The sequence below is a fragment of the Pan paniscus genome, chromosome 16 (assembly GCF_029289425.2).
Source record: "Pan paniscus chromosome 16, NHGRI_mPanPan1-v2.0_pri, whole genome shotgun sequence".
Lineage (NCBI taxonomy): Eukaryota > Metazoa > Chordata > Mammalia > Primates > Hominidae > Pan > Pan paniscus.
Genome location: NC_073265.2, coordinates 65,999,142 through 66,024,890, shown reverse-complemented (window position 1 = coordinate 66,024,890; position 25,749 = coordinate 65,999,142). Strand labels below are relative to the sequence as shown.

Genomic DNA, 25,749 nt, shown 5'->3' with positions numbered 1-25,749 from the left:
TGACCACATATGCTTGGGTTTATTTCTGGGCTTTCTGTTATGTTTCGTTGTTCTGTTGGTCTTCATGTCTGTCTGTATGCCTGTCATTACAGTTTAGATTACTGTTGATTTGTAGTATAATCTACAGTCAGGAAATGTGATGCCTCCAATTTAATTTTTCTCTCTCCACATTGTTTTGGCTATTTAAAGTTTTTTGTAGTTCCATACAAATTTTAGCATTGTTTTTTTATTTCTATTTCTGTGAAAAATGCCAGTACAATTTGGTAGTGATTGCATTGAGCATGTCACTTTGGATAGTATGAATTTTTTTTTTTTTTTTGAGATGGAGTCTCGCCCTGACGCCCAGGCTGGAGCGCGGTGGCGTAATCTCGGCTCACTGCAGCCTCTGCCTCCCGGGTTCAAACAATTCTTCTGCCTCAGCCTCCCGGGTATGTGGGATTATAGGCACCTGCCACCATGCCCAGCTAATTTTTGTAATTTTAGTAGAGACGGGGTTTCACCATGTTGGCCAGGCGGATCTTGAACCCCTGACCTCAAGTAATCTGCCCACCTTGGCCTCCCAAAGTGCTAGGATTACAGGTGTGAGCGACTGCACCCAGCCTGTATGAATGTTTTAACAGTATTAATTTTTACAACCCATAAACATGGAATAGCTTTCTGTTTATTTGCATCTGCTTCAGTTTCTTTAATCAATGTTTTATAGTTTTCAGTGTACAGATCTTGCACTTCCTTGGTTATATTATATTTATTCCTAAGTATTTGATTCTTTGGATGCTATTATAAATAGGATTTTGAAAATTTCTTTTTAACATAGATTGTTATTGATGCAAAGAAGTGCAACAGATTTTTTGAATGTTGATTTTTGTATCCTGCTACTTTTCATTTAGAAGTTCTGACCTTTTTTTGTGTGTATGTGACACCTGTAGCATTTTCCTGCATATAGAATCAATTCAAATGCAACCATGGATAATTTTACTTCATTATTTCTGATTTGAATGCCTTTTGTTTCTTTCTCTTTTTTTTTTGGTCCGATTGCTCTTGCTAGTACTTTCAGTACTACATTGACTAGAAGTGGCCAGAGTGGGCGTCCTTGCCTGGTACTAGATCTTAGATGAAAAGTGTTATTATGTTGATATTGATCACTGTTGATTATGATGTTAGCTGTTCGTTTTTCATACATGACTTCTACTATATTGAGGAAATTTCCTTCTATACCTATTTTGTTGAGTTTTATTTATTTATTTATTTTTTTAGTGAAAGGATATTGAACTCTGTCTGCCAGATGCTTTTTCTGTGTCTGTTGAGATGATTATATGCTTTCTTGCCTATCATTGTGCTAATGTGTTGTATCTCATTGATTGATTTGCATGTCTTGAACCATCCTTGCAGCTCAGGGATTAATCTCACTTGGTTATGGTATATTATCTTTTTGATGTATTGTTGAGTTTGGTTCCCTAGTATTGAGCATTTTTGTGTGTATATTCATCATTTTTTGTGTTATCTTTTTCTGACTTTGATATCAGGATGAAATTGATCTCATGTATGAAATTGAAACTCTTCACTTTACTTTTTTTTTTTCTGGAAGTATTTAAGAAGGATTGATACTAATTTTTTTGAATGTTTGGTAGAATTCGACTCTGAAGATATCTGGTTTTGGACTTTTCTTCATTGGGAAGTTTTTGATACTATTTCAGTCATTTTGTTACTGGCATGTTTAGGCTTTCTGTTTCTTCTTAATTCAGCTTTGGCATGTTGTATGTTTCTAGGAACATACTGTTTCCTTAGGTTATATATGTATTGGTATATAATTGTTCATAATCAACTTTTATGATCTTTTATATTTTCAAGGCGTCTGTTGTATTGTCCCTCTTTATGTTTCTGATGAGTCATCTCTTTTTTTCACCCTAAGGTTTTGCCATTTTAAAAAATACAACCAACTCTTTGTTTTATTGATGTCTGTCTGTCTTTCTTTTTTTTTTTTTTTTTTTTTTTTCAGAGTCTCACTCCGTCACCCAGGCTGGAGTGCAGTTGCATAGTCGTGGCTCACTGCACCCTCTGCCTCCCAGGTTCAAGTGATTCTCGTGCTCAGCCTCCCAAATAGCTGGAATTACAGGCGCATGCCACCATGTCCAGCTAATTTTTGTTTTTTGTTTTTTTTTTCTTGAGACGGAGTCTCGCTTTGTCACCCAGGCTGGGGTGCAGTGGCACAATCTTGGCTCACTGCAACTTCTGCCTCTCGGATTCAAATGATTCGCCCACCTCAGCCTCCTGAGTAGCTGGGATTACAGGTACCTTCCACCACACCTGGCTAATTTTTGTATTTTTAATAGAGACAGGGTTTCACCATACTGGCCAGGTTGGTCTCGAACTCCTGACCTCAAGTGATCTGCCTGCCTTGGCCTCCCAAAGTGTTAGGATTACAGGAATGAGCCACCATGCCCGGCTATTGATGTTTTTCTATATTTGATTTATTTCTGTTGTTATCTTTATTATTTTCTTCCTTCTGCTAACTTTGGGTTTAGTTTGTTTTTTTCCTAGTTTCTTGAGTTGTAAAGTTAGGTTGTTTATTTGAGATATTTCTTCTTCAATATAGGTATTTATAGCTACAAACCTCCTTTTTACTTTTTTGTTTTGTTTTGTTTTGTTTTCCCTTTTTTATTTTATTTTTTTTATTTTTTAATTTTTTTTTTTGAGGCGGAGTTTCACTCTTGTTGCCCAGGCTGGAGTGCAATGGCGCGATCTCAGCTCACCGCAACCTCCACCTCCTGGGTTCAAGAGATTCTCCTGCCTCAGCCTCCTGAGTAGCTGGGATTACAGGCATGTGCCAGCACCCCAACTAATTTTGTATTTTTAGTAGTGAGGGGTTTCTCCATGTTGATCAGGCTGGTCTTGAACTCCCGACTTCAGGTGATCCACCAGCCTTGGCCTCCCAAAGTGCTGGGATTACAGGCATGAGCCACCACGCCTGGCCCAAACCTCCTTTTTATACTGCTTTGCTGCATCACATATTTTTGTAAGTTCTCTTTTTATTTGTCTCAAGATATTTTAAAAATTTTCTTTTGGTTTCTTCTTTGCCCCATTGGTTCAAGAGTGTCTCATTTAATTTCCATGTTTCTGTGACTCCTCACTGCCTTTTTTTTGTTCTTGCTATTACTGATTTCTAGTTTCATTCAGTTGCGGTTGGAAAACATACTTGGTATGATTTTAATTTGTTAAGACTTTTTTGAGACCTAACTTGTTTTGTGATCTGCCCTGAAGAATATGTGTGCACTTGAGAAAAATGTGTATTTTCCTGCTAATTCTATGTTTGTTAAGTTTATTTGGTTTGTATTGTTTCGTTGTCTTTTTTTTTTTTTGTAAATTCTATTATTGAAAGTGAGACATTGCAGTCTTCTATTACTGAATTGCAGTCAGTTTCTTCTTTCAGATCCATCAGTATTTGCTTTATTATTTTAAGTGCTTTGATGTTAGGTGCAAATATACTTAAAATTGTTGTGTCTTCCTGTTGAATTGACCCTTTTATTGTTATGTAAGGACCTTCATTTCTCTGGAGACAGTTTTTTCCTTACATTCTACTTTGATAATTTAGTCATTTCTACTTTCTTTTGGTTTCCATTTGCTTACAATATCTTTTTCCATCTTTTCACTTTGTCTCTTTGTGTTCTTGAATCTTAAGGGGGTTCTTGTAGCTAGCATATAGTTTGTTTTTTAACCATTATTTTTGACCATTATTTAACCCCAAATAATTTAGTCACACGGTATTTTTTATCAGGTAGTTTAGTTTGTTTACATTTAAAATAATTATTGATAAGGATTTATTACTACCTTTTAATTAACTGTTTTGTGTTTGTCTTATGATATTTTTGTCCTTGTTTTTCTCACTTGCTCTCTTCTTTTGTGTGTGTGTGTGTTTTTTTTTTTTTTTTTTTTGTATTGCTAGATTTTGATTCCTTCCTCTTTCTTTTGTGTAATTTGTTTAGGCATTTTCTTTGTGGTTACCAGGGTGCTTATGTAAAATATTTTATTGTTATAATGATCTGTTTTAAGCTGATAACACCTTGACTTCCCTTGCATTCAAGAAGTCTCTCCTTTTATGTCTCTTCCTCCCACATTATAAATAGTATTGATGTCACAATTTATAATTATTTATATTGTGCCCATTAACATAATTTAAATTTAGTTATAATTGTTTTTAATACTTTTATCTCTTATCTTTTATAATAGGATTATAATTGATGTGCCCACCACTGTTATAGTCATAAAATGTTCTTTTATTCTTTATATATTTTGTTTTCCAATGAATTTCTTACTTATGCTTTCATGTTGCTATTTAGTTTATTTTTGTTTCAATGTGAACAACTTTTTTAGCTTTTCTTGTAAATCAAGTATAGTAGTGATTAACTCCGTCAGCTTTTGTTTGTCTTTGGAAGTCTTTATCACTAATTAATTTTTGAAGGCCAGATTTTCTGGGTATAATTTTCTTGGCTGACACTTTCTTTTTCGTTCAGTACTTTGAATTTATCACTTCAGCCTTTATGGGTTGCAAAGTTCTGCTAAAAAATCTACTGATAGTGTTATGGGGGCCCCTGTGTGTGTAATAAGTAACTTTTGTTTTACTGTCTTCATAAGTCTGTCTTTGTCTTTAACTTTTGACAATTTGATGATAATGTGTCTCAGTGTAGATATCTCTGGATTCGTCCAGTTATTTGGGCTTTCTGGATTTTGATTTTGATTTCTAGTTCCTCACCCAGGTTTGGGAAGTTTTCAGCCATCATTTCTTTGAATAAGCTTTCTGTCACTTTCTCTTCTTCTTTTCTAACTCCAATAATGCATATTTACTTCTGCTTCATGCTGCTCTGTAAGTCACTTTAGCTTTCTTTACTCTTTGTCATTTTTTCCTTTTATTCCTCATCTTAAATGATTTCTGATGACCTGTCTTAGAGTTCCTGATCCTTTCTCTGCTTAATCTAGTCTGCTGTTTAACCCCTATATTAAAATTTTTAGTTGAGTATTATATTCTTCAGCTATATGATTTCTGTTTGGTACTTTTTGTATTTTCTGTCTCTTGGCAGAAATTTTTAGCTAGTTTTATGCATTACTCCTTCTGACCTTGGCGAACTTCTTTATGACTGTTCTTTTGAATTCTCTATGTGATAAGTCACATATTGGCAGTTCATTAGGATCAGTTTCTGGAGGTTTATCTTGCTCTTTTATTTGGAACTTGTATACCTGTTTCTTCATTTTCTTTGACCCTTAGTGTTTGTTTCTGTGCATTAGGTGAGGCAACTGCCTTTCCTAGTCTTGTCATACTGGCCTTCTGTAGGAGATGGATCTTACCTGTCAGCTCAGCTAGTTATTCTAGGTGCCCCTCAAACCTTTGTGCTGATCTAAACTGCAGTCTTTGTTCTTAGTGGTCCCCAGATTAGGGTATGCCAAGTCCTGTTAGTATCCTGAGACAAGCAAGTTAGAAACCCATCTCTCAAGATCCAGCTGGAAAAGTTGAGGTATTAAATATGTGTTCCAGTTTCTTATTTCTCAGGGAGAAGCTAGGAGCTGGAGTTTTTCTCTCATTTTCTTTACATTAAGCTGGGGAGAGGATCTGCAGTGATGCCATATTCTTGTTCAGACTGCACAGTCTTTTGACCCATTGCTTTGTACTTTGTTGCTCCCAGGGGCCTGGCAGATGCCTAATCTATATGCTCTTGGAGATAGGCAGGTTAACTGGAGACTTCGCTTTATCTCTGGAGCATGCCAGCAGGTGAAGTTGTGGATAGTCCCCACATGCACATTTATGGTCCCAGAAGACTGCTAATTTCCTGCAGTTTCAGGTAGCAGCTGGAGAAGTCAGGACATTAGGTGTGTAGTCAGTTTCCTTTAGGGAGAAATTGGGAGTCGGGAGTTTTTGCTTTTTAGCTCAGCGCTGACCTTGGGAGGAGATCTGCTGGAGCCCTACCTGTTTAAAAAGCAGCTCTTTGCTCTTTATAGTTTAGGGAGATTCACAAATGCAGAGCCTCATCAACTCCCAGGGCTAGGTGATTTAGGAGCCAATCCTTTGGGTGGGAGCTGTGAAAGTTGGGGCATGCCATGTACATGTAAACTCCTTTCAGGGAAAATCTGCAAACCTAGTTTTATTGCTGGAGCAAGGCAAGGGGAAAAGGGGCAGCAGGTACCCATAAGCCCCTTGAGGCTTCTGGAGGTCTGTTGTTTACCTGCTCCACTGGCTTCCGGATGCAGGCTAGTTATAAGCCCAAACCCTCAGGCTGCAGCTGGAAAAGTATGCAGACAAACCCTTTCTGTGGAGAAACTGGGGGCTAGTAGTTTTGGCCCTTTTTCTCTTTCCTGTGCCCAGGAGGTTAGCTGCTGGAAGTGCTCACACACCTGTTGAAAATCACCTCTTTATTCTCTGGGATCCCAGGTGACTCAGAATACTGAGTCCCTTCTGCTGTCAGCTAGGTGATGTAGGTATCTAAAATTCTGTTGGGAATCATAGAAGTTGGGACGCTATTTGTGAAGTTGGACCACATGTAGTGGGAGAACTGGGATTCCTTTTGTAAAATGAAAATTTACACAAAAAGTATTAATTCTTAGAAAAACAATAAAAACGGACATAAGAAATTGAAAACCTACATAGCTTTATAACTGGCAACTGAGTTTATAATTAAAAATATCCATCACCCAAATAATTCCCAACTTTAGCGATTTTTCGAGTGAATTCTTCTAAACATTGAAGTTAAAAATAATGTTAGTTAATATCACATTCTGGGGACTGTTGTGGGGTGGGGGGAGGGGGGAGGGAGGAGGGATAGCATTGGGAGATATACCTAATGCTAGATGACGAGTTAGTGGGTGCAGCGCACCAGCATGGCACATGTATACATATGTAACTAACCTGCACAATGTGCACATGTACCCTAAAACTTAAAGTATAATAAAAAAAGTAAAAAATAAAAAATAAAAAATAAAAAAAATAAATAATGTTAGTTAAGCAATATTTTTTACAAATACAGACATAAAAATTCTCAACAGAGTAATAGCAAACCAAATCTAGCAGCACATAAAAAGGTCTATAACATCATGACCCAGTGGGATTTAGTCCAGGAAGGTAAGAGTGGTTGAGCATATGAAAATCAATAAACATAATAGAATGTATTAATAGAATGAATGGAAAAAGATCACAGATTATCTCAGTTGGTGCAGAAAAGGCATTTGACAAAAGCCAATACCATTTCATGATAAAAACATTCAATAGGGAAATTCCTTAACCTGATAAAGAGTATCTATGAAAAATCCACAGTTAATGTCATGCTTACTGGTGAAAGACTGAAAGCTTTCCCGTTGGGTAAGATCAGGAACAAGACAGTGATGTCTTTTCTTGCCACTTACACGCAATATTGTACTAAAGGTTCTAGCCAGGGCAATTAGACAAGAAAACATAATAGAAAACATCTAGATGGAAAGGAAGAAGTAAAACTGTACTTGCAGATGACATGATTCTATATATAAAGAACCCTTAAAGACACCTGCCCCCCCATTATTAGAGCTAATAAACAAGTTTAGCAAGATTATAGGATACAAGATGGACACTCAAAAATCAGTTGTATTTTTATGCACTAGGAGTAAACAATCCAAAAATGAAATTAAGAAAGCAGTTACATTAAAATAACATCAAAAACAATAAAATATTTAGGCATAAATTTAAAGTAGTGTAAGATGTACACACAAACTATGAAATATAATTGAAAGAAACTACGAAAAATCATTGTAACAAATAAGAGAAACCTAATTAAAGGAAAAGATATTCAGAATTCATGAACAGAAGACTTCATAGTGTTAAGATGGCTGTATTTCCCAAAGTGATACCCAGATTCAATGCAATACCTATGAACATTCCAATTGCTCCCTTCCCCCTTTTTGGCAGAAATGGACAAGTGGATCTTAAATTCATATGGGGATGCAAAGTATGTAGAATAGCCAAGACAATCCTGAAAAAGAACAACGTTTGAGGACCTAGACCCCCTGAATTTAAAACTTAGTACAAAACCACAGTAATCAAATTCTATGGTACTGGCAGTAGGATAGATATATGGATCAATGAAATAGATTTGAAATCCTTGGAATAAATTCATACATCTATGTATGAATTTGATTTTTGACATGAGTGCCAGAACCATTTAATGAGGGAAAGAATAGTATTTTCAACAGTGATGTTAGGACACCAGGATATCTGTGTGCAACAAATGAATTTGGATTTTTATCTCACACTGTATACAAATATTAACTGAATACAGTTTAAAGCCTAAATGTAAGAGCTGAAAGTATAACACTCTTTGAAGAAAACATATACATCTTTGTGACCTTGGACTATGACACCCAAAGCCAGAGAAAAAATAAATTGAACTTTATCAAAATTAAAAACTTGTGTGTGTCAAAGGATACTATCAAATGGAAAAATCACCCACATAATGGGACAAGATGTTTGTCAGCCATATGGTTGATGAAGGTCTAATACCTAGAATATATAAAGAACTTTACAGCTCAACAATAAAAAGGACAAATAACTCAGTAAAAAAGGGCAAAGGATTTGAATAGACATTTCTTTTAAGATATACAAATGTCGGCTGGGCGCGGTGGATCACACCTGTAATCCCAGCACTTTGGGAGGCCGAAGCAGGTGGATCACGAGGTCAGGAGATTGAGACTATCCTGGCTAACACAGTGAAACCCCATCTCTACTAAAAATAGAAAAAATTAGCTGGGCATGGTGGCACGTGCCTGTAATCCCAGCTACTTGGGAGGCTGAGGCAGGAGAATCGTTTGAACCTGGGAGGTGGAGGTTGCAGTGAGCCGCAATGCTGAGATCACGCCACTGCACTCCAGCCTGGGTGACAGAGCGAGACTCCGTCTCCAAAAAAAAAAAAAAAAAGGTAAACAAATGTCTAATGTACATGAAAAGAGGCACAAAGTTATTAGTCATCGGAGAAATGCACATAACCCCCAATGATAGCACTTCACACTCATTTAGGATGACTAGGATAAAAAAGTCAGAAAGCAGCAAGTTTTGGCAAAGATGTGAAGAATATGGAACTCTCATAAATTGCTGCTGGGAATGTAAAATGATGCAGCAGCTGTGGAGAAAAGTTTGGTAGTTAACTTTAAACTTAGAGTTATCATATGACTCAGCAAATCCACTTCTAAGTATATACCCAAGAGAATTGAAAACATGTTCACAGAAAAACCTGGATACAAATTTTTATAGCAGCAGTATTCATAATAAACAAAAAGTAGAAACAACCCAAATATTTATCAAATGATAAATGAATAAACAAATATACTATATTCATGCAGTCATTCAGCCATAAAAAGAAATGAAGTACTGATACACGCTACCAGGTGGTTGAACCTTGAAAAACATTGTTAATTCTTAATAATATTGTTATTTAAAGATGGCATCTTATTATCTTGCCCAGGCTGGTCTTGAACTCCTGGACTTAAGCAATTCTCCTGCCTCAGCCTCTGGAGTGACTGGGACTACAAGTGTGCAGCTGGATTTATGTTTAGTGTACTTTTCTATATGTTAAAATTCATAATAAAAAGGTTGAAAGGATGGCTATTGGGGGAGGTTTTGAGAAGGAACATCAATATCATTTCTTGGTCTTTAGACTTTCAACCTATTATATTTCTTATTATCTTACCAAACAGGATGAAAAAAAAATCTGTAACTTACGCAGCTTTTTCATTGAAGAGTATAATGTAAAAACTACTAATTCTTAAGTTGTTCACTCTTTTTTTTCTTCAAAGTTTTTAGTCTCAGACTGGAATTTAATTTTTTTTTGTTTTGTTTCTTTTAGGAGGTGCTAATGATGCTGGATAACTATGTAAGAGATTTCAAAGCATTGATTGACTGGATTCAGCTTCAGGAAAAGCTAGAGAAGACAGATGCTCAAAGCAGGTAATGAGCTCTCTGGTCTCAATCTTCCTATCATCCAGCAGTTTCAATAGCAATCACTGAAACGGACAATAAACTTAACCTCATGTTGACTTGAAACTTGTAAAAATCTAAAAGTCAGGTGCTGCATTTCTCATTCAATTAAATAACAAATATTTATTGGGTAATTATCAGTGGGTATTAATTGGGTATTATCACTTTATTCAGTACAGAGATTTAATTTTTGAATGTGACACATTTACCACTCATGGAATTTATAGACTGAGTGTGATAAAAATAGAACTTAGTACAAAAAACTATTATGGTTCTTCAGATAAGGACAAATCTCTTTTGGAGGATAGATCAGGGAAGATTTCAGGAGGATGCAGAAGAAGTGTTTCATGGATGGGATGGATTTTACCAGCTGGTTGGCCATTTCGGTGAAGGGAATAAATTTAAACAGCTATGTAAGTGTAGGACATGTGTGAAGTCAAAGTAGTAGGGAAAGATACAGTATTTCTTCTTAATGTATTAGGCAATGAGGAAAATTGATGATTTTTGATTAGGGGAATAATACGAGATCAAAGCTCCTTTAGAAGGATTCATTTGGAATCACCACACAGTATCTGAATGCTGTGTGCCAAGCTCTGTGACTGTTGTGGTCAAGAGGACAGATGCAGTCCCTGCCCTCATGAAGTACATAGTACATGCTGTGGCCTGAATGTGCCTTCCCAAAATTCATATGTTGAAATTTAATCACCAATGTGATAGTATTAAGAGGTGGGGGCTTTAGGAGGTAGTTAAGTTGGGAAGGTGGAGCCCTTATGAGTGGGATTAGTGACATATAAAAGAAGTGGGAGCTGTTACCCCTCCACCATGTGAAGACACAGCTGAAAGATGATCTTTATAAGGAACAGGGCTCGTATCAGACCTTGAATCTGCTGGCACCTTGATTTTGTCCTTCCCAGCATCCAGAACTATGAGAAATAAATTTCTTATTGTTGTTTATAAATTACCCAGTCATAAGGTATTTTGTTGTAGCAGCCTGAATGGACTAAGTGCATTTCTAACAGGAAAGACTGATGTTAAGTAAGTATAAATGTGCCAAGTGTCATCAAGAAGAAATACAGCTTTCTCTGTGAGTATAAGAAAAAACACTCTTAACCAGTTTGCTAAGTCTAGGAAGGCTTCCTGAGGAGGTGACATTTAAATTGAGACAGAATTGTTAAGTAGGAGTTAGTTAGACAAAGAGAAAAGAGTAATTCGAGATAATGCTAACAGCATGTGTGATATCTTTGAAGTGAAAGGGAGCACAGTGTAATCAAGGAATTTAGTAGGGCAGGAGTGAAAAGAACAAGGGGAGAGTAGCATGAGATCAGCCTAGAGAGCTAGGCTAGGACCACATTGTGTAGAGCTCTGTAGAAATAATAAGGGATTTAGATTTGACTTTGAGCCAATAAAGGGTTTTAAAGTAGGGAAGTGACATATCAGATTTATATTTTTAAAAGATCATTTTGGCTGCCATGTGGGAAGGTTGAGATATAGCAATGTAGTTTAGAGATGATGGCTACTCAGATTAAGGTAGTAACAGTAGGGAGAATTAGATACTCCAGAAATAGATAATCAAATGGACTTAGTATTATTTTGGTTATGTACAAAGGCAAAAGAGCAGTTTAGTTTAGACATCTAAGTAATTCCTAAACTCTGGTAAACTTGCCAAGTCACATGGAGCTACAAGGCTGCTTCCCCCCGCCTCCCGCCAAGCAAATAGGCCTATCCTGCCTCTTTGCTTTGGATTTAATCTTGGTTCAATCTTAGTGGGTGAAACTATCCAGTAAAAAAGGCATCTTTTATCTCATCCTGATGTGTCAGCCCTACAGGCAGTCAGAACCAGTAGGGTAAAGGAATTCCAAGGGAGAAATCCAGAAGGGCTGGATTCCCGGGAAACCAAATCTAGGGAAACTAAGATAGGTTGATCCTTTTAACATTTTTGTTTCTCACAGTAAAATTTTTGATGGTTTTTTAGTGCCTACTTCATCCACAGTCCCTGGGTGGGTCAGGCCTAAATGTCTTTGTTTGTACTAAGCAATTTTACCCTTACGTTGGTAATAGGTGCTTGGATCTGGGGTTTCATTCTTTCACTGGGTTGAACCAAGCTAAGAGATCATTATGCTGATTTGGGACTTGTGGCTGTATTGTCTTTGTGACAATAAGCAGAGTAAAATAGGTTGGGGAAAAAAAGGGAATAGATTTACAGAGAGAAACAGAAATTATGTGGCCTTTGAGAGCCTATACCGGGTCTAATCCTCATGAGCCCTGATTCTAGTCTCCCCCAACTTTTGGATGTCTTTGACCTTGTACAGTTTATATCCTTACAATAAATCTTTATTTTCTTTTTCTTTTCATTTTTTTATTTAACTTGATTGAGTTTGTTTGTTGTATCCAAAGGTCTGTAATGTAATCACCAATGCATTAAAAAAAAATTTTTTTTTGTGCTTGCAAAATTCAGTTACCTATTGGTGGCTGTGTTGAGGATTGTATTGGAAAAGTTACATAAGCCAAACCCAAGCTTAACAGAGTGGTTACCATTCCTCTCTTGGCACTGTGGTTCAAAAATATACCTGAGGCATCCCTTTTTTTTTTTCCTTGGAGACAAAGTCTTACTCTTTAACCCAGGCTGGAGTGCAGTGGTGCCATCTTGGCTCGCTGCAACCTCCACCTTCCACTTTTAAGCCTCAGCTTCCCAAGTAGCTGGGATTACAGGCACCCGCCACCACGCCCAGCTAATTTTTGTATTTTTAGTAGACATAGGGTTTCACCATGTTGGCTAGGCTGATCTCGAACTCCTGACCTCAAGTGATCTGCCCTCCTTGGCCTCCCAAAGTGCTGGGATTACAGGAATGGGCCACCATGCCTGGCTGAGGCATCCCTTTTACTTTTGCCAGTTATCAGCATTTCTCTTCTTTGCCTCATGAGACAGCACTTATATATGGAAAGCAGTCTTAAAGTGCTCTATAGATGGCATTATCCATCTTGCATTCTTCAAATCATGCATCAAAATTTATTTTGGCTAGCCTGGAGATTTAAATGTAAAAACTGAAGTTGTATATGTTTAAAGAAGAAAATTTAGGTAAATATTTATATATTTGTTTTGCGTGTGAGGACTTTGTAAGACACAGGCAGACACCACAAAGAAAAATATTGATACACTGATTCAATAGGAAGAGAACAAATGTTTCCAACTAAAAAGGAAAAATTAAAGACAAAATAGTTGTATCACCAATGCCAATGGATTTGTAGCCATAAGAGTAGTAGTAAACTATTTCAAATTAATCAGAAAATGGTGCAAATCCCAGTGGAAAAAATGAAGGAAAGATACCAACATGTGAATCGCAAATGAAGAAATTCAGATGGTTGGTTAAAAAGTTCAGTTTCACTAGTAATGATAATAAACGTATAATTTTAAAAACAAAGACAATGAAATACTATTTGCCAGTGAAATTTTTAAAAACAGATATCAACAGTTGGCAAGATTGAAAGGAAATGGAGAGTAAGACACAGGGATACCCACAGGAGTTATGGGGATCTGATTGAGGGCATGTTATGCATCCTGTAAGCCAATTGGTTGTGGTGCCAAGGAAGGAGGAGGAGTAGACGTTAAGTTATGTTTCTTAGCTTTCCCAGCAAAGAGCAGTGAAATCCTACTCTCGTGAGTGATTAAGAGGTAGAGGAAGGACATTTTATATTTTCCTACTCTTCATTTAACCCTTACCATATTCTTTCTCTTGATACATGTTTCACAAACTCTCCAGGACATCAGAGACAAGTAGATTGAAGTAGTATCATTGCCTTTTAAACATTTTTTTAGCTGGGCATGTGGAAGCTTATAAATCGTAAGTAGTGTATCTCATATCCCTGTAACCCCATGACCTTTTTGAGGTAATTGGAGTAGTGTTGCTGTGCTGCAGTCGGTAGAAAATCCTGAACCATTTATCAACTATGATTTCTCACTGATAGTATGGTAACTTTCTGGTAAGCAATGCTCTAGGGGAACATTTGCACATGTTGTGACTTTTTATTGTTGTTGTTGAAAAGTAGGATTATTTTTTCAGCCACTAACAACCAAGAGAAAAGATTATTTGTTTCTCCCTTTTCTCTGTTAATTTAATCTGGTTTATATATTGAATTCGCAGACCAACATCATTGGCATGGGAAGTAAAGAAGATGTCTCCGGGACGCCATGTGATTCCAAGTCCATCAACAGATAGAATAAATGTAACATCAAATGCTCGACGAAGCTTAAATTTTGGGTGAGACGAACTAAGAAAAAACTACTAAGACTTGCATTACAGTAAATTATTTTCTTAGTTATTATAGTATTATGATTCTGATATTCTACTATAAAAATATCCATGTATATGTTATGCAGAATACTGTATACAGGTTCTGACACTTAGGAGGGGAACACTGTGTGTTGGTTAGCAATCCCAGGGGAGGATTCTAAACATCTCATCAATTTCTGCTAAGGTTCCTAGATCTGATGGAAGGTTTTGCATAAACCCCGTTGCCACTGGAGGAGTTTGGTGAGTCATATGCTGACTTGCACAAGTTAGGTAAAGCAATGTTGTTACTCACAGATAGGCAGCAAGGATCAACAGAAGCCTAGGATCCATGGCAAGATAGTCCCCTGGGACTCAGGAAAGCTAACCAGGGGAATGGAGTTTCATTTGTGTGAGCTCCATTTATTACCACAGCCAAAAGACCCCAAAAGCACCCTGCTCTGGATTTTATACACCAATGTCACTTAGGTTATTGAGTGCAAGCGTTGCAGGCATCCTCTTCTACAGGGATAAGGACAAAGCCTGGGCCGTCGTGGGCAGTTCCTTCTTATTTCAAGATGTTGCATTCTTGGTACGTTTTGCCTGAAAATTGCAAGCCAGAGAGGGAAGAGCTGGGTTTACCAAGGGACCTGTCTTCCTGCATTGTGGATATGTTTGAAATTGTCTATATAAAAAGTAAAAACACCTGTAATCCCAGCACTTTGGGGAGCCGAGGTGGGAGGATCACTTGAGGTCAGGGGTTTGAGACCAGCCTGGCAAAAATGGCAAAACCCCATCTCTACTAAAAATACAAAAATTAGCCATGTGTCGTGGCATGTGCCTGTACTCCCAGCTATTTGGGGGCGGGGGCGGGTGGAGGTTGCAGTGAGCCAATATCACGCCACTGTACTCCAGCCTGGGCAGCAGAGTGAGACTCCGTCTCAAAAAAAAAAAAAAAAATTCCAGGAGATTATAGTTTAGCTTTTAGGACATGGAATATATTCAATCATAAATAGTAATTCAAAGATTAAAACTCACATATTTTATGCCAAATATTATATAACATGAATTAACAATTTCCTTTGCAATAGATCTGTATATTAATACATATCATACATTGTGTTATTGTCATATAAATTACATTATTTATATATTACAAGCTCAACACAGTTTTAAAATTACTGTTTTTTGCCATTGTCTCTTTAATCAGGAGAAGAAAAGAGTTACAAACAAAAACTACATTTATATTGTCTTTTGTGGTTATCTGTATAGTTTTCTTTTCTAGTCCTTTACTGGAGTCTTCATTTCTTCATACAGATTTGAGTTACTGTCTATTGTCCTTTTGTTTGAGCCTGGACTCCCTTTAGTATTTCTTGTTGGACAGGTCTGTTAGGAACAGATGTTCTCGGTGTTTGTCTTAATTTATCTTTCAGTTTTTGAAGGGCAGTTTTGTAGTATGTAGAATTCTTGGTTAAGAATCCTTTCTTTCAGCACTTTATGTTTCCTTACTGCCTTCTGGCTGCTATGGTTTCTGATGGGAAATCAGCTGTTATTGAGGATCCTTGAATGTGATCCATCACTTCTCTCTTGATTCTTTCAAGATTGTCTGTCTTTGGCTTTTGATCCTCTGACTATGATATATCTAAGTGTGGCTCTCTGAGATTATCATACTTGGAGTTTGTTGAGTCTCTTGGATATGTATTTAATGTTTTTAATCAAATTTGGGAAGTTTTTGCCCATTATTCCTTTAAATGTTTTTTTTTCTGCCCCTTTCTCTCTCTTCTCTCCTTTGAAAATTCCACTGTACACGTTTGTACTCTTGATGCTGTCCCATTTGAGGATCTGTTCATTTTTTCTTTTTCTTTTTCTTTTCTTTTTTTTTTTTTTTTAGATATAGTCTTGCTCTGTTGCCCAGGCTGGAGTAGAGTGACGTGATCTTGGCTTACTGCGATGTCTACCTCCTGGGTTCAAGCGATTCTCGTGCCTTAGCCTCCTGAGTGGCTGGAATTATAGGCGCGTGCCACCATGCCCAGCTAATTTTTGTATTTTTGGTAGAGACAGGGTTTTGCCATGTTGGCTAGGCTGGTCTCAAATTCCTGGCCTCAAGTGATCCACCCTCCTTGGGCTCCCAGTGTGCTAGGATTACAGGTACAAGCTACTGTGCCTGGCCACTTTGATGTTCTTTAAATGTAGTTAATAGCTGATTTAAAGTCTTTGTCTAGTAAGCCCAATGTCCGGGCTTCCTGTTGCTGCTCTTCTTGTGAATGGGCCATACTTTCCTGTTTATTGGCACATCATCTGATTTTTTTTTTTTTTTGGTTGAAAAGTAGGCATTTTAAATGATAAAATGTGACATCTTTGGAGATCAGATAGCTACTCTCTCCAGGATTGTTAACTGTGACTGTTGTTGTTACTGTTAGTTTAGTGCTACACTTAACTCATTCTGTGATGTCTGTATATTTTGTTTCATGGGTACACACAACATGAGTGTATGTTGATGTATGTTGTATGTAGCTATACAACAGTATGTTTTGTCAACATCACCTAACGATTTGACAGAGGTTTCCTTAAATACCTTGAGCCAATAAATCTCTTAGTTCTCACCTGGTTCTGTCTCTTGGGACATACTTTGAATGCTCTGGCAGTTTATAACTGCCTTTGCTTGTCAGTTCCTCCTTTCTTAGAGCCTCAAGGCCAGTCATAGGTAAGAGATTAGGGTCCTCTCAAATATTTCCTAGGTATGCACACAACCTGCATATGTGTGTGGCCTTCTTGATTTTCAGGAATGTGCTAGAACTTTTCAAAGCCTCCCATGGATGTCTTATTCTTGAGCTTTTCCTTTTAAGTTTTTTGGTCAGCTCTTTGTTTGCTTCAAATGGTATTTCAATCTCTGGTAGTTGTATTATTTTAAAAAATTGTCACATTTGTTTCGCACAAACAAAAAAATTGTTTTTAAGACTAAGTTGTTTTGGACTCTACTTCTTTAGAGTGAATGTTAACATCTGATGTTTAATGGAAGGGTTGGTAAGTAGTTTGCTTGGTCAGTTTTCTTTTTTCTGTTAAAACCTGACCTTTCTTGACTGCTTTTTATCTCCTAACTTCATGTCACAGTTAATAGCTTTCACCTCTTGCTACTGCTCAACCTTGGATACAGTTTTATTGTTACATTTGCAATGTCTTATACTCTTTCTTTTAATGTCTATTTTTTTGTACTTATACTAGGACCTTCTTTGAGGCAAGATTACTGCCGTATCTCTGTATTCTAAGTGCCTGGCACTGTATGGCATTTAGTAAAAGCTGATGAAGTGTTTGTTTAATAGAATCTAACTTTTGCTTTCAAGTTCCTTTATGAAGTTATTAGATAGTATTGCCTTTAAAGGTTGATGGGCTTTGGAACCATTTAATAATTGAACCGTAGTGGAGTAGGGAAAAGATATATATGCAAACGAAAACAAATATTTATATATTCAAGCACCATTTTAAGAAAACTTGCCCTGTAATGCACTTCATTGGTGTGTGGTTCAGAGTATTGTATAGTGTATGGTTTATTGTAACACTCAAAGCCGTTAATTCATGTGTGGTAAAAGTTCTTATATTGATCTCCACGTAACTGTGTCATTGGGTTAATTCAGTCTTCATTATCATCGTAGAACACACTGTTTCAGCTTGAGGAACAATTTTGGCTCATAGACTACATTTTGTATATCTACTCACTTCTGCTTCTGCTGGTTGAGTTATATATTTACTTCAAATGTGTTGTTAGGTACCAAACTTGGCTTATGTGAATTGTTTTCATTATTTTAACTCATAATTTAAATATTAAGTAGACCATTAAAATATGAGTGTAAAAAGAGTCATTGTTTTTGTGAAAACTAAGATAAATTTTTGGAAGCTTTGATAAAGGGAACTGCTAAAGTTGCTGTCAAATGAGGAGTACACAGGATAACTATAAAAATTTGGGGAAAATATTATTAAGGTTAAGGAGAATTGTGCATTAAATTATATAATAGACATCACTGAATTTTCACTCCACTTTAAAGGAACCAAATTTAGATGTTGTCAGTGAGGCATCATGCTTGTGGTTCATGTAAGAAATGTACACAAAGAAAAAGCCTCTTTTAGTAGTGTCTTTATCAAGATTGACGAATTAATGCATATTTATATCTTTTTCTTTTTTTAAATTGAGATGGAGTCTCACTCTGTCACCCAGGCTGGAGTGCAGTCGTGCAGTCTTGGCTCACTACAACCTCTGCCTCCTGGGCTCAAGCAATTCTCATGCCTCAGTCTCTCGAGTAGCTGGGATTACAGGTGCACACCACCGCGCCCAGCTAATTTTTGTTATTTAGTAGAGACAGGATTTCACCATGTTGGCCAGGCTGGTTTTGAACTCTTGGCCTCAAGTGATCCACCTGCCTTGGCTTCCCAGGGTGCTGGGACTACAGGTGTGAGCCACTGTGCCTGGCCAATATTTGTATTATTAAAACACATAAGTGAAAATGAAAACTTTAAGGTACCTATGCATAATTTTTTAAAAGCTTCCTCATTTAAGTGAAATTTTCTTTTAAACAACTGAGGGCTTTTATCCATTTCTGTTTATTCCCATATGTTATACTATATAAACTTGATGAAGTATTAGATCAAGATAAATTTATAAATATAGTTACCTTAAATTGCCATGGCAGATTATTATTCTATATATGTAGATATTCATATGCATAATTTAAATTTTAAATACATTTAGCATATATTCAGAAGTTTTTCTTTTATATTTAATTTATTAAATGTGTTTATTTTTCTCCATAGAGGTTCAACTGGCACAGTGCCAGCTCCTCGTCTGGCTCCCACAGGTGTCAGTTGGGCTGACAAGGTAAAGGCTCATCATACAGGCTCTACTGCTTCTTCAGAAATAACACCCGCCCAGTCTTGCCCACCAATGACAGTGCAGAAGGCCTCACGCAAAAATGGCAAGTGACTTCGAATTAGCCATTTTGTGTAGTAAACAGGTGGATATATAGAGATACTTATTTTGTTTAAAATTGGTCCTATTTATCTTTTTGTACAACATACGTAATATTAATTTACCATAATTAAAACATAAAATTATCTTAAAAGCCGAGCAAAACTACTTTTCAGCACTGTAGATAGCTTATGGAGATCATTCTAGTTTCAGGTTTGCCATGTGTAAACTTTAAAGAGAATGAGGTCTTGTTTATTCATTATAAGATCCTTTAGAATTCTTTTGACTTCAGGTAGGAACAAAAAAGCTTAATTTAGTCTAGGCAGAATTCACTTTTAAGTAGCATGTTACTACTTCAGCTGTTCAATACTTGATTGTTATTTTGTACTGCAAAATAATATTCTGTGTTTATCTTTGCTCACACATCCATTTTCTATACCATCAGAATAAGGAATACAAATAATTAGAAGAGGGATTATTATGAGGGCCCACCTAGAACAATTTTATCCCATAAGAATTATATAGATGTTTTATGTAAACATCTTTTTATGTAGAAGTCCCAAGTGGATTTTTATACATCCACAGAGGCTGGGATTTTAGAATGATAATAGGTAATAATGAGTTTTGTTTCATGAGTTCAAGAGAACTTCAGACACTGCTTTCTGTTTTCAGTGGAAGATGCCATTGGAACTTCTCGGTTCAGAAAGAAATGTTTTATTGCACATAACAAAAGACATTGCTGTCTTTGTCTTATGGATGTGTTTTGTGTTTTTTCATTTTTTTCTCAGTAAGTTGTGTTGGCTTACTTCAATATATTGCCCCTCTTCATACTAACTTAGTAGTAGACAATTGACTGTAGGCAAGACTTCTTTTAGGAAGAGGTAGGAAAATACACAATCAGAAAACGTAGTTTCTGTATCTTGAAAGATTCTAAGAGAAATGTGTTGTAAAAATCAAAATTGCAAAAAACTTAAAGGAATCATGGTATTAATACATATCACAGTTTCGTTTAAAGCAGTCCACTTCAGATTATTCATGAATAACTCACCTAGTTGAGATGAAATAATAGATCTTGATTATATCTGTGCTTATGGTAACTCTTATTAATGTATTGGGAAATTTTATTTTGGACCAGTTTCGTCTTCAGTTTTGGGGTTTCAGTGCAGTGTTATACACAGCGAGTTATGCCATTCTGTGGGAAAAGCAAACTATTTTTCCTCTGCTCTCATGCCACAGCAATTAACACAGAAGACTTCTGTGACCTCTGATCACCATGAAGTATGTGGTGATTTCTCCCCACCAACAACCAATCAATCGGTTCTGCAGCAGACACCAGCTGATTGTCCTCGAATTCAATTTAATTCTGACACTGTCGAGCTGTAGATAGTGTCAGATCCCACAGGTTGAGGGCTCAACCCCACAAGACTGCCTCCCACTTCTGATGCCAGTAACAAGCCTCAGGTTATTTTACCTGTGCTCTGACCAACTAGCTATAAATCAGGATTCCGACTACCTACTTCTTGGATTTGATTAATTTGCTAGAGCGGCTCACAGAAGTCAGGGAAACACATTTATCAGTTTATTATAAAGAATATTACTAAGGATACAGATGAAGAGATGCCTAGGGCAAGCTAAATGGAAAGGGAAGAAGAGCTTCCATGCCTTCTCCAGGCACACAACCCTCTAGGAACCTTCAAGTGTTCAGCTATCCAGACATTCCCTAACCCTGTTTTTAAAAAAGGTTTTTATAGAAACTTCATTATCTAGGCATGATTGATTAAACCATTGGCAAGCAACCTAACCTTCAGCTCCTTTCCTTTCTCCCTCCCTGAAGGCTGAGGAGTTGGGGCTGAAAGTCCCAGTGTTCTAATACTGCCTTGTTTTTTCCAGTGACCAGCTTCCATCCTGAAGCCACCTAGGGGCTGCCAGCCACTTGTCAACTCATTAGCATACAAAAAGACACATCATTTTGGGAATTCCAAAGATTTTAGGAGTTGCATGCCAGGAGACTTGAGATGAAGACCAAATATATATTTTGCAATATCACAGGTGTATACTTCAAGTAATATATAATAACAGTAGCTATAGAACTGAAGTTTGTAATTTTTGTGTTATAAAAAATAATTATAGTTAAAGATGATAGAGTGACCACATGCATTTAATGTTCTCTTCCCCAAACCCAGCTAAAATGGTATAAAATGATTTAGAAATTGGACTTAAGGAAAAAGAGACGGGAGAAGAGATGATATGAACAAGTTTTTGGAAGTTAGAAAGGAGAAAGATGGTGGTAACTGACAAACATACGGAGTGAGCTAGCTGAATCTTGTGCTAAAAAGAGGAGGCACAACTGAATACTACCAATATCTATTTCTGTGTAGCAAGCCCAAAACTTAGCTACTTAAAACAGTTACCATTTTATTTCCACATAATTGTTTGAGTCAGAAATCTGAGCAGTGCTCAGTGGAGTGGCTCTTTTCTTTTCCACATGGTGTCAGCTATGACAGTTGAGCTGAAACTAAAGTATCCAACATGATATCATCACATGATTGAAGCCTTGGTACTGGCTTTGGCTAAGAAACCCAAGTTCTTCTTACAGCCTCTTTCTCTTCACATGGTCTCTCGTTATTCAGTGATATTTCCTGGGCTTCTTTAAATGTCATCTGGCTTCCAACAAGGAGAGAATGAAAGCTGCAAGGCTTCTAAGTCCTTAGTTGGGAAGTTATAGAACATCACTTACCATATTCAATTGATCATATGAAGTCACAGGGCCAACCAGAGATTCAAGGGAGGGTGAACAGTCTCCACCACTCAACAATGGGAGTGGCATGTAAGCACTGGGATGGGAGAAATTGATGGCACCCATCTTTGTGAACAATCTACCAGAGCCCACAATCTAACTTTAGATTGCCAGTCTCCCAAGACTGCCAGTGACTCACTCAATTATAGTATCAGCCTTGAAGACCTGTATCTCATGATCTATATCAGATTTGAAAGTATTCCTTGAGTGTGAATTTTCTTAATCTGGAAGCTTGGAAGTTCAATGGGAGAAGAGGGCTGGAGGAAGAAGTGAGGATGAAAGTCCTCAATATTACCTTTATATCTGAATTTCCTGTGGGTGTACTTGAAAATCATTTTTTTTGGAGTTTTACAATTATTTGACTTTTTTTTTTTAAGCATCACTCACAGTCTTAACACTGTGTATTAAAGATTATAGAGCCTCCAGCTAAAATTATTGGTTGTTTTTTTTTTTGTCTGGCAAGATGATAGAGAACAAGCAGATCACCCAAGTCCCCTCCCAAAGGAGAGGGTGATCTGCTTGTTCACTATCATGTTGCAAGACAAAAAAAAACCAATCATTTGTTCTCCATCTCCCTTTGGGAGGACTTGGGTGACCTTTGGTTTGGTTTGAGATTTTATTAAGTTTGATGTGTTTGATGTGTTTTAATTAGTCCTTATGCCTTTTGGGGTCTCAAATGAAAAGCTAGAGTGTTCGCCAAGGCCACTGCATTCCTGAATTTAAAATTTTTTCCTCAGCACTATACAGTTGCTATAATATCAGCTTAGCTCATTAGCTTCCCAGCTGCTGCTTTCTGCTAGGTTTCTTGGAGTCTTGCCCTGTATATGCAAAGTTTTTTTTTTTTTTTAGCAGTTGTCAGACTTCTTAAGGAGAGATTAATTGAAGATTTTTTGACTCAATTCCCTGCAGTACTTTCCCACCCCCTCTAAGATTTTTGCCCCGAAGTTCCAGTTGCTTTAGATTCTCTGAATTCTAATATCTGTTTCAGTTGGCTGGGAATGCTGTTTTCTGCCAGGACTCACTTCCCCTGCACCCTAAATTCCAGGTGTTTTAGGAGAAAATGCTGTAGTGAATCCACATTCACTGATCTGATCTCGTTGTCCTTCTCTCTTCTCAGGAATTGTAGTTCCTTTAAATTTGCCACATCGGCTGCTTTTCAATGCTGTTTAATTTTTTATAGTTGTTTTTGGCAGGAAGAGGGCAAACTTTAGCACAAGCTCCTTCACCGTGGCTATAACTGTAAGTCCAAATACATAATCAAGCACATATGGAACATTTACCAAAATTGAAACATGCTGGGTCATTAGACATGTCTTAACAAATTTCAGGTGATTTAAATGATTCTGTTTGTTGCTGATCACAGTGGGATTAAATTAGAAATCAATTTACAAAGAATATAGTTAGATAATGCCCAAATTTTGGGAATTTTGGAATTTGCTTTTAGATAACTCATCGAGTCAGAGACGATACCACAATGAAAATTAGAAAAAGTGAATTGAATAAAAATGAACATTTAACAACTTGTGAGATTAAGGTAAAGCTAGGCTTTGAGGAAAATTTCTAGCCTCAATTGTACACATTGGAAAAGAAGAAAAGCTAAAATTCACTCTTTGTTCATTTCACGAAGTTAGAAAAGAAAAGCAAGTTAAACCCAAGGAATATAGAATGAAATAAACTATAGGTGAGAATAGAGAAAATAAAAGAAGCCAAAAAGTGGTTCTTTTAAATAGACCAGTAGAATTAACAGACCACTAGTTACATATTACTCTACTTGATCTTAGCCAACAGACCAAGAAGTGATTGTTATACAGTATTGATCAAGAAAAAGAAGACACAAGGAGTAATACCAGGAATCAAATAGAGGATATTGCTAGAGATACCACAAATATTAAAAAGATGAGGATTTTTATGAGTATTATATACTAAATTTGGAAAAACAAAAGGATTGACATTCCTTGAAAAACACAAGTTAAAATTTGCATTGTAAGAAATATAAAAACTTGAAGAGAACTTAGAAGTATTTTTAAAAAGTGTGAGTTTGTAACTAAAAATTTTTTCATGAAGAACATTCCAGGTCAAGATGGCTTCACGTGTTACTTCTTCCAAACTTTTAAGGTAAAAATAACGTGAATCTTATAGAAACTCTTCCTGAGGATAAAAAAGAGGACCATGTTTTAATGTTGCCAATGTAACCTTAATATCAAAATCTAACAAGGAAATTAAAACATTATCTCTTGAATATTGATGTACATTTTTTTTTTTTTTGAGATGGAGTCTTGCTCTGTCTCCCAGGCTGGAGTGCAGTGGTGCAATCTCAGCTCACTGCAAGCTCCGCCTCCTGGATTCACGCCATTCTCCTGCCTCAGCCTCCTCAGTAGCTGGGATTACAGGTGCCCACCACCACGCCTGGCTAATTTTTTTTTTGTATTTTTTAGTAGAGACGGGGTTTCACCGTGTTAGCCAGGATGGTCTCAATCTCCTGACCTCGTGATCCGCCCGCCTCAGCCTCCCAAAGTGCTGGGATTACAGGCGTGAGCCACCGCGCCCGGCCCCATTGATGTAAATATTTTAAACAAAATATTATTGAATTAAATACAGTGATAAAAATAGTATTTCACAGTAAGATTGGGATTATTCCAGGTGCACATCAGTTACTGGTTATATTGACTTGAATTTAGTACAACGTTCTTAATGACATTTGTAAAATTTTAAAAATTGTACAAGTGTAAAAACTATGAAATGAAATGTAATTTTTAGTTTTGTGTACTCTGTCCTAACCTTGTAATTATTTAGAAGTTCTCTGACAGTTTAATTGCATGATTTGCTGTTCTTAAACATTCTTTATTATGGGAATAATTTTTAAATATAGTTTGCACTGAAGGTTTATTAAAAATATAATTTGTCTGTAACTAATTTCTCAGTTTTAAAGAGACCTAAGTTATAGTTCCTAGTTTGATATACTCCTCTCTTGACTGCTTTAAATATTAATTCAATTAAAAAATTATATGATAGTGTTTGTGTTGGCAATTTTATTGGTTAAAAGATTAGGTCCAATTTTAAGCAGCATTTCTTTCTATAAGGAAGCTTTCAAATAAAGGTGTTTTTCTTTCCTTTAAAAAGTAAAATGAGTAGGCATAGTGCTTCTAAGGGTGAGCCAGTTAACTGGAAACTGAGATCTTTTGTTAAATGCTTAATTTTATAATTTATTTTTTTCCTCTTGGTATGTGTGGTTTTTATATGATTCATCTTACGATTTTTGTTTTAATTTACGTTATATGTATTTAAAGGATAAAGCATAAATGTATTATATGTGCTGAATTTTAATAACATTAAACAGATGAAAATTGAACACAGACTGGATATTATATAATTTAAGGCATTATTTTTCAGTTTCATAATGTTATATTTTTAAGAAAATGCCTATTTATATTCTTACAAAGATACATACTAAACAATTACAAGAGAAATGTATTTGCTTTAAATTATTTCAGAAAAAATAATGGGGAAGGGGAATGGATTGAAAAAAGAATGTCAGAAATTGGGCCAGGTAGCTGTAGTTCTGTAGTCCCAGCTACTCAGAAGGCTGAGGTGGGAGGATTGCTTGAGCCTATGGGTACTAGTCTGGGCAACATAGCGAGACCAGTCTCAAAAAAAATAAAAATAGAGAGGGACAAAATGTTGATAATTGTTGAAGCTGGATTATTGGAACATGGGGTTCATTATACTGTTTTCTCTATATTGTGTATTTGAG

At 36.5% G+C, this 25,749-nt stretch overlaps 1 protein-coding gene across 11 annotated transcripts in view; it reads left to right on the top strand.

Annotated features, from left to right (window-relative positions):
* Nucleotides 1-25,749, top strand: part of SCAPER (S-phase cyclin A associated protein in the ER) — a 568,863-nt gene that overhangs the window by 93,023 nt on the left and 450,091 nt on the right. For 10 of the 11 annotated variants that reach the window (XM_034939208.4, XM_034939207.4, XM_063596813.1 and 7 more), the window contains 3 exons: nucleotides 9,849-9,949; nucleotides 14,119-14,235; nucleotides 19,048-19,208. In XM_034939208.4, the coding sequence (XP_034795099.1) occupies nucleotides 9,849-9,949; nucleotides 14,119-14,235; nucleotides 19,048-19,208 (379 nt within the window). Of the gene's footprint in view, nucleotides 1-9,848; nucleotides 9,950-14,118; nucleotides 14,236-19,047; nucleotides 19,209-25,749 lie in introns of those variants that run through there. The other variant, XM_063596821.1, reaches the window with a different exon arrangement.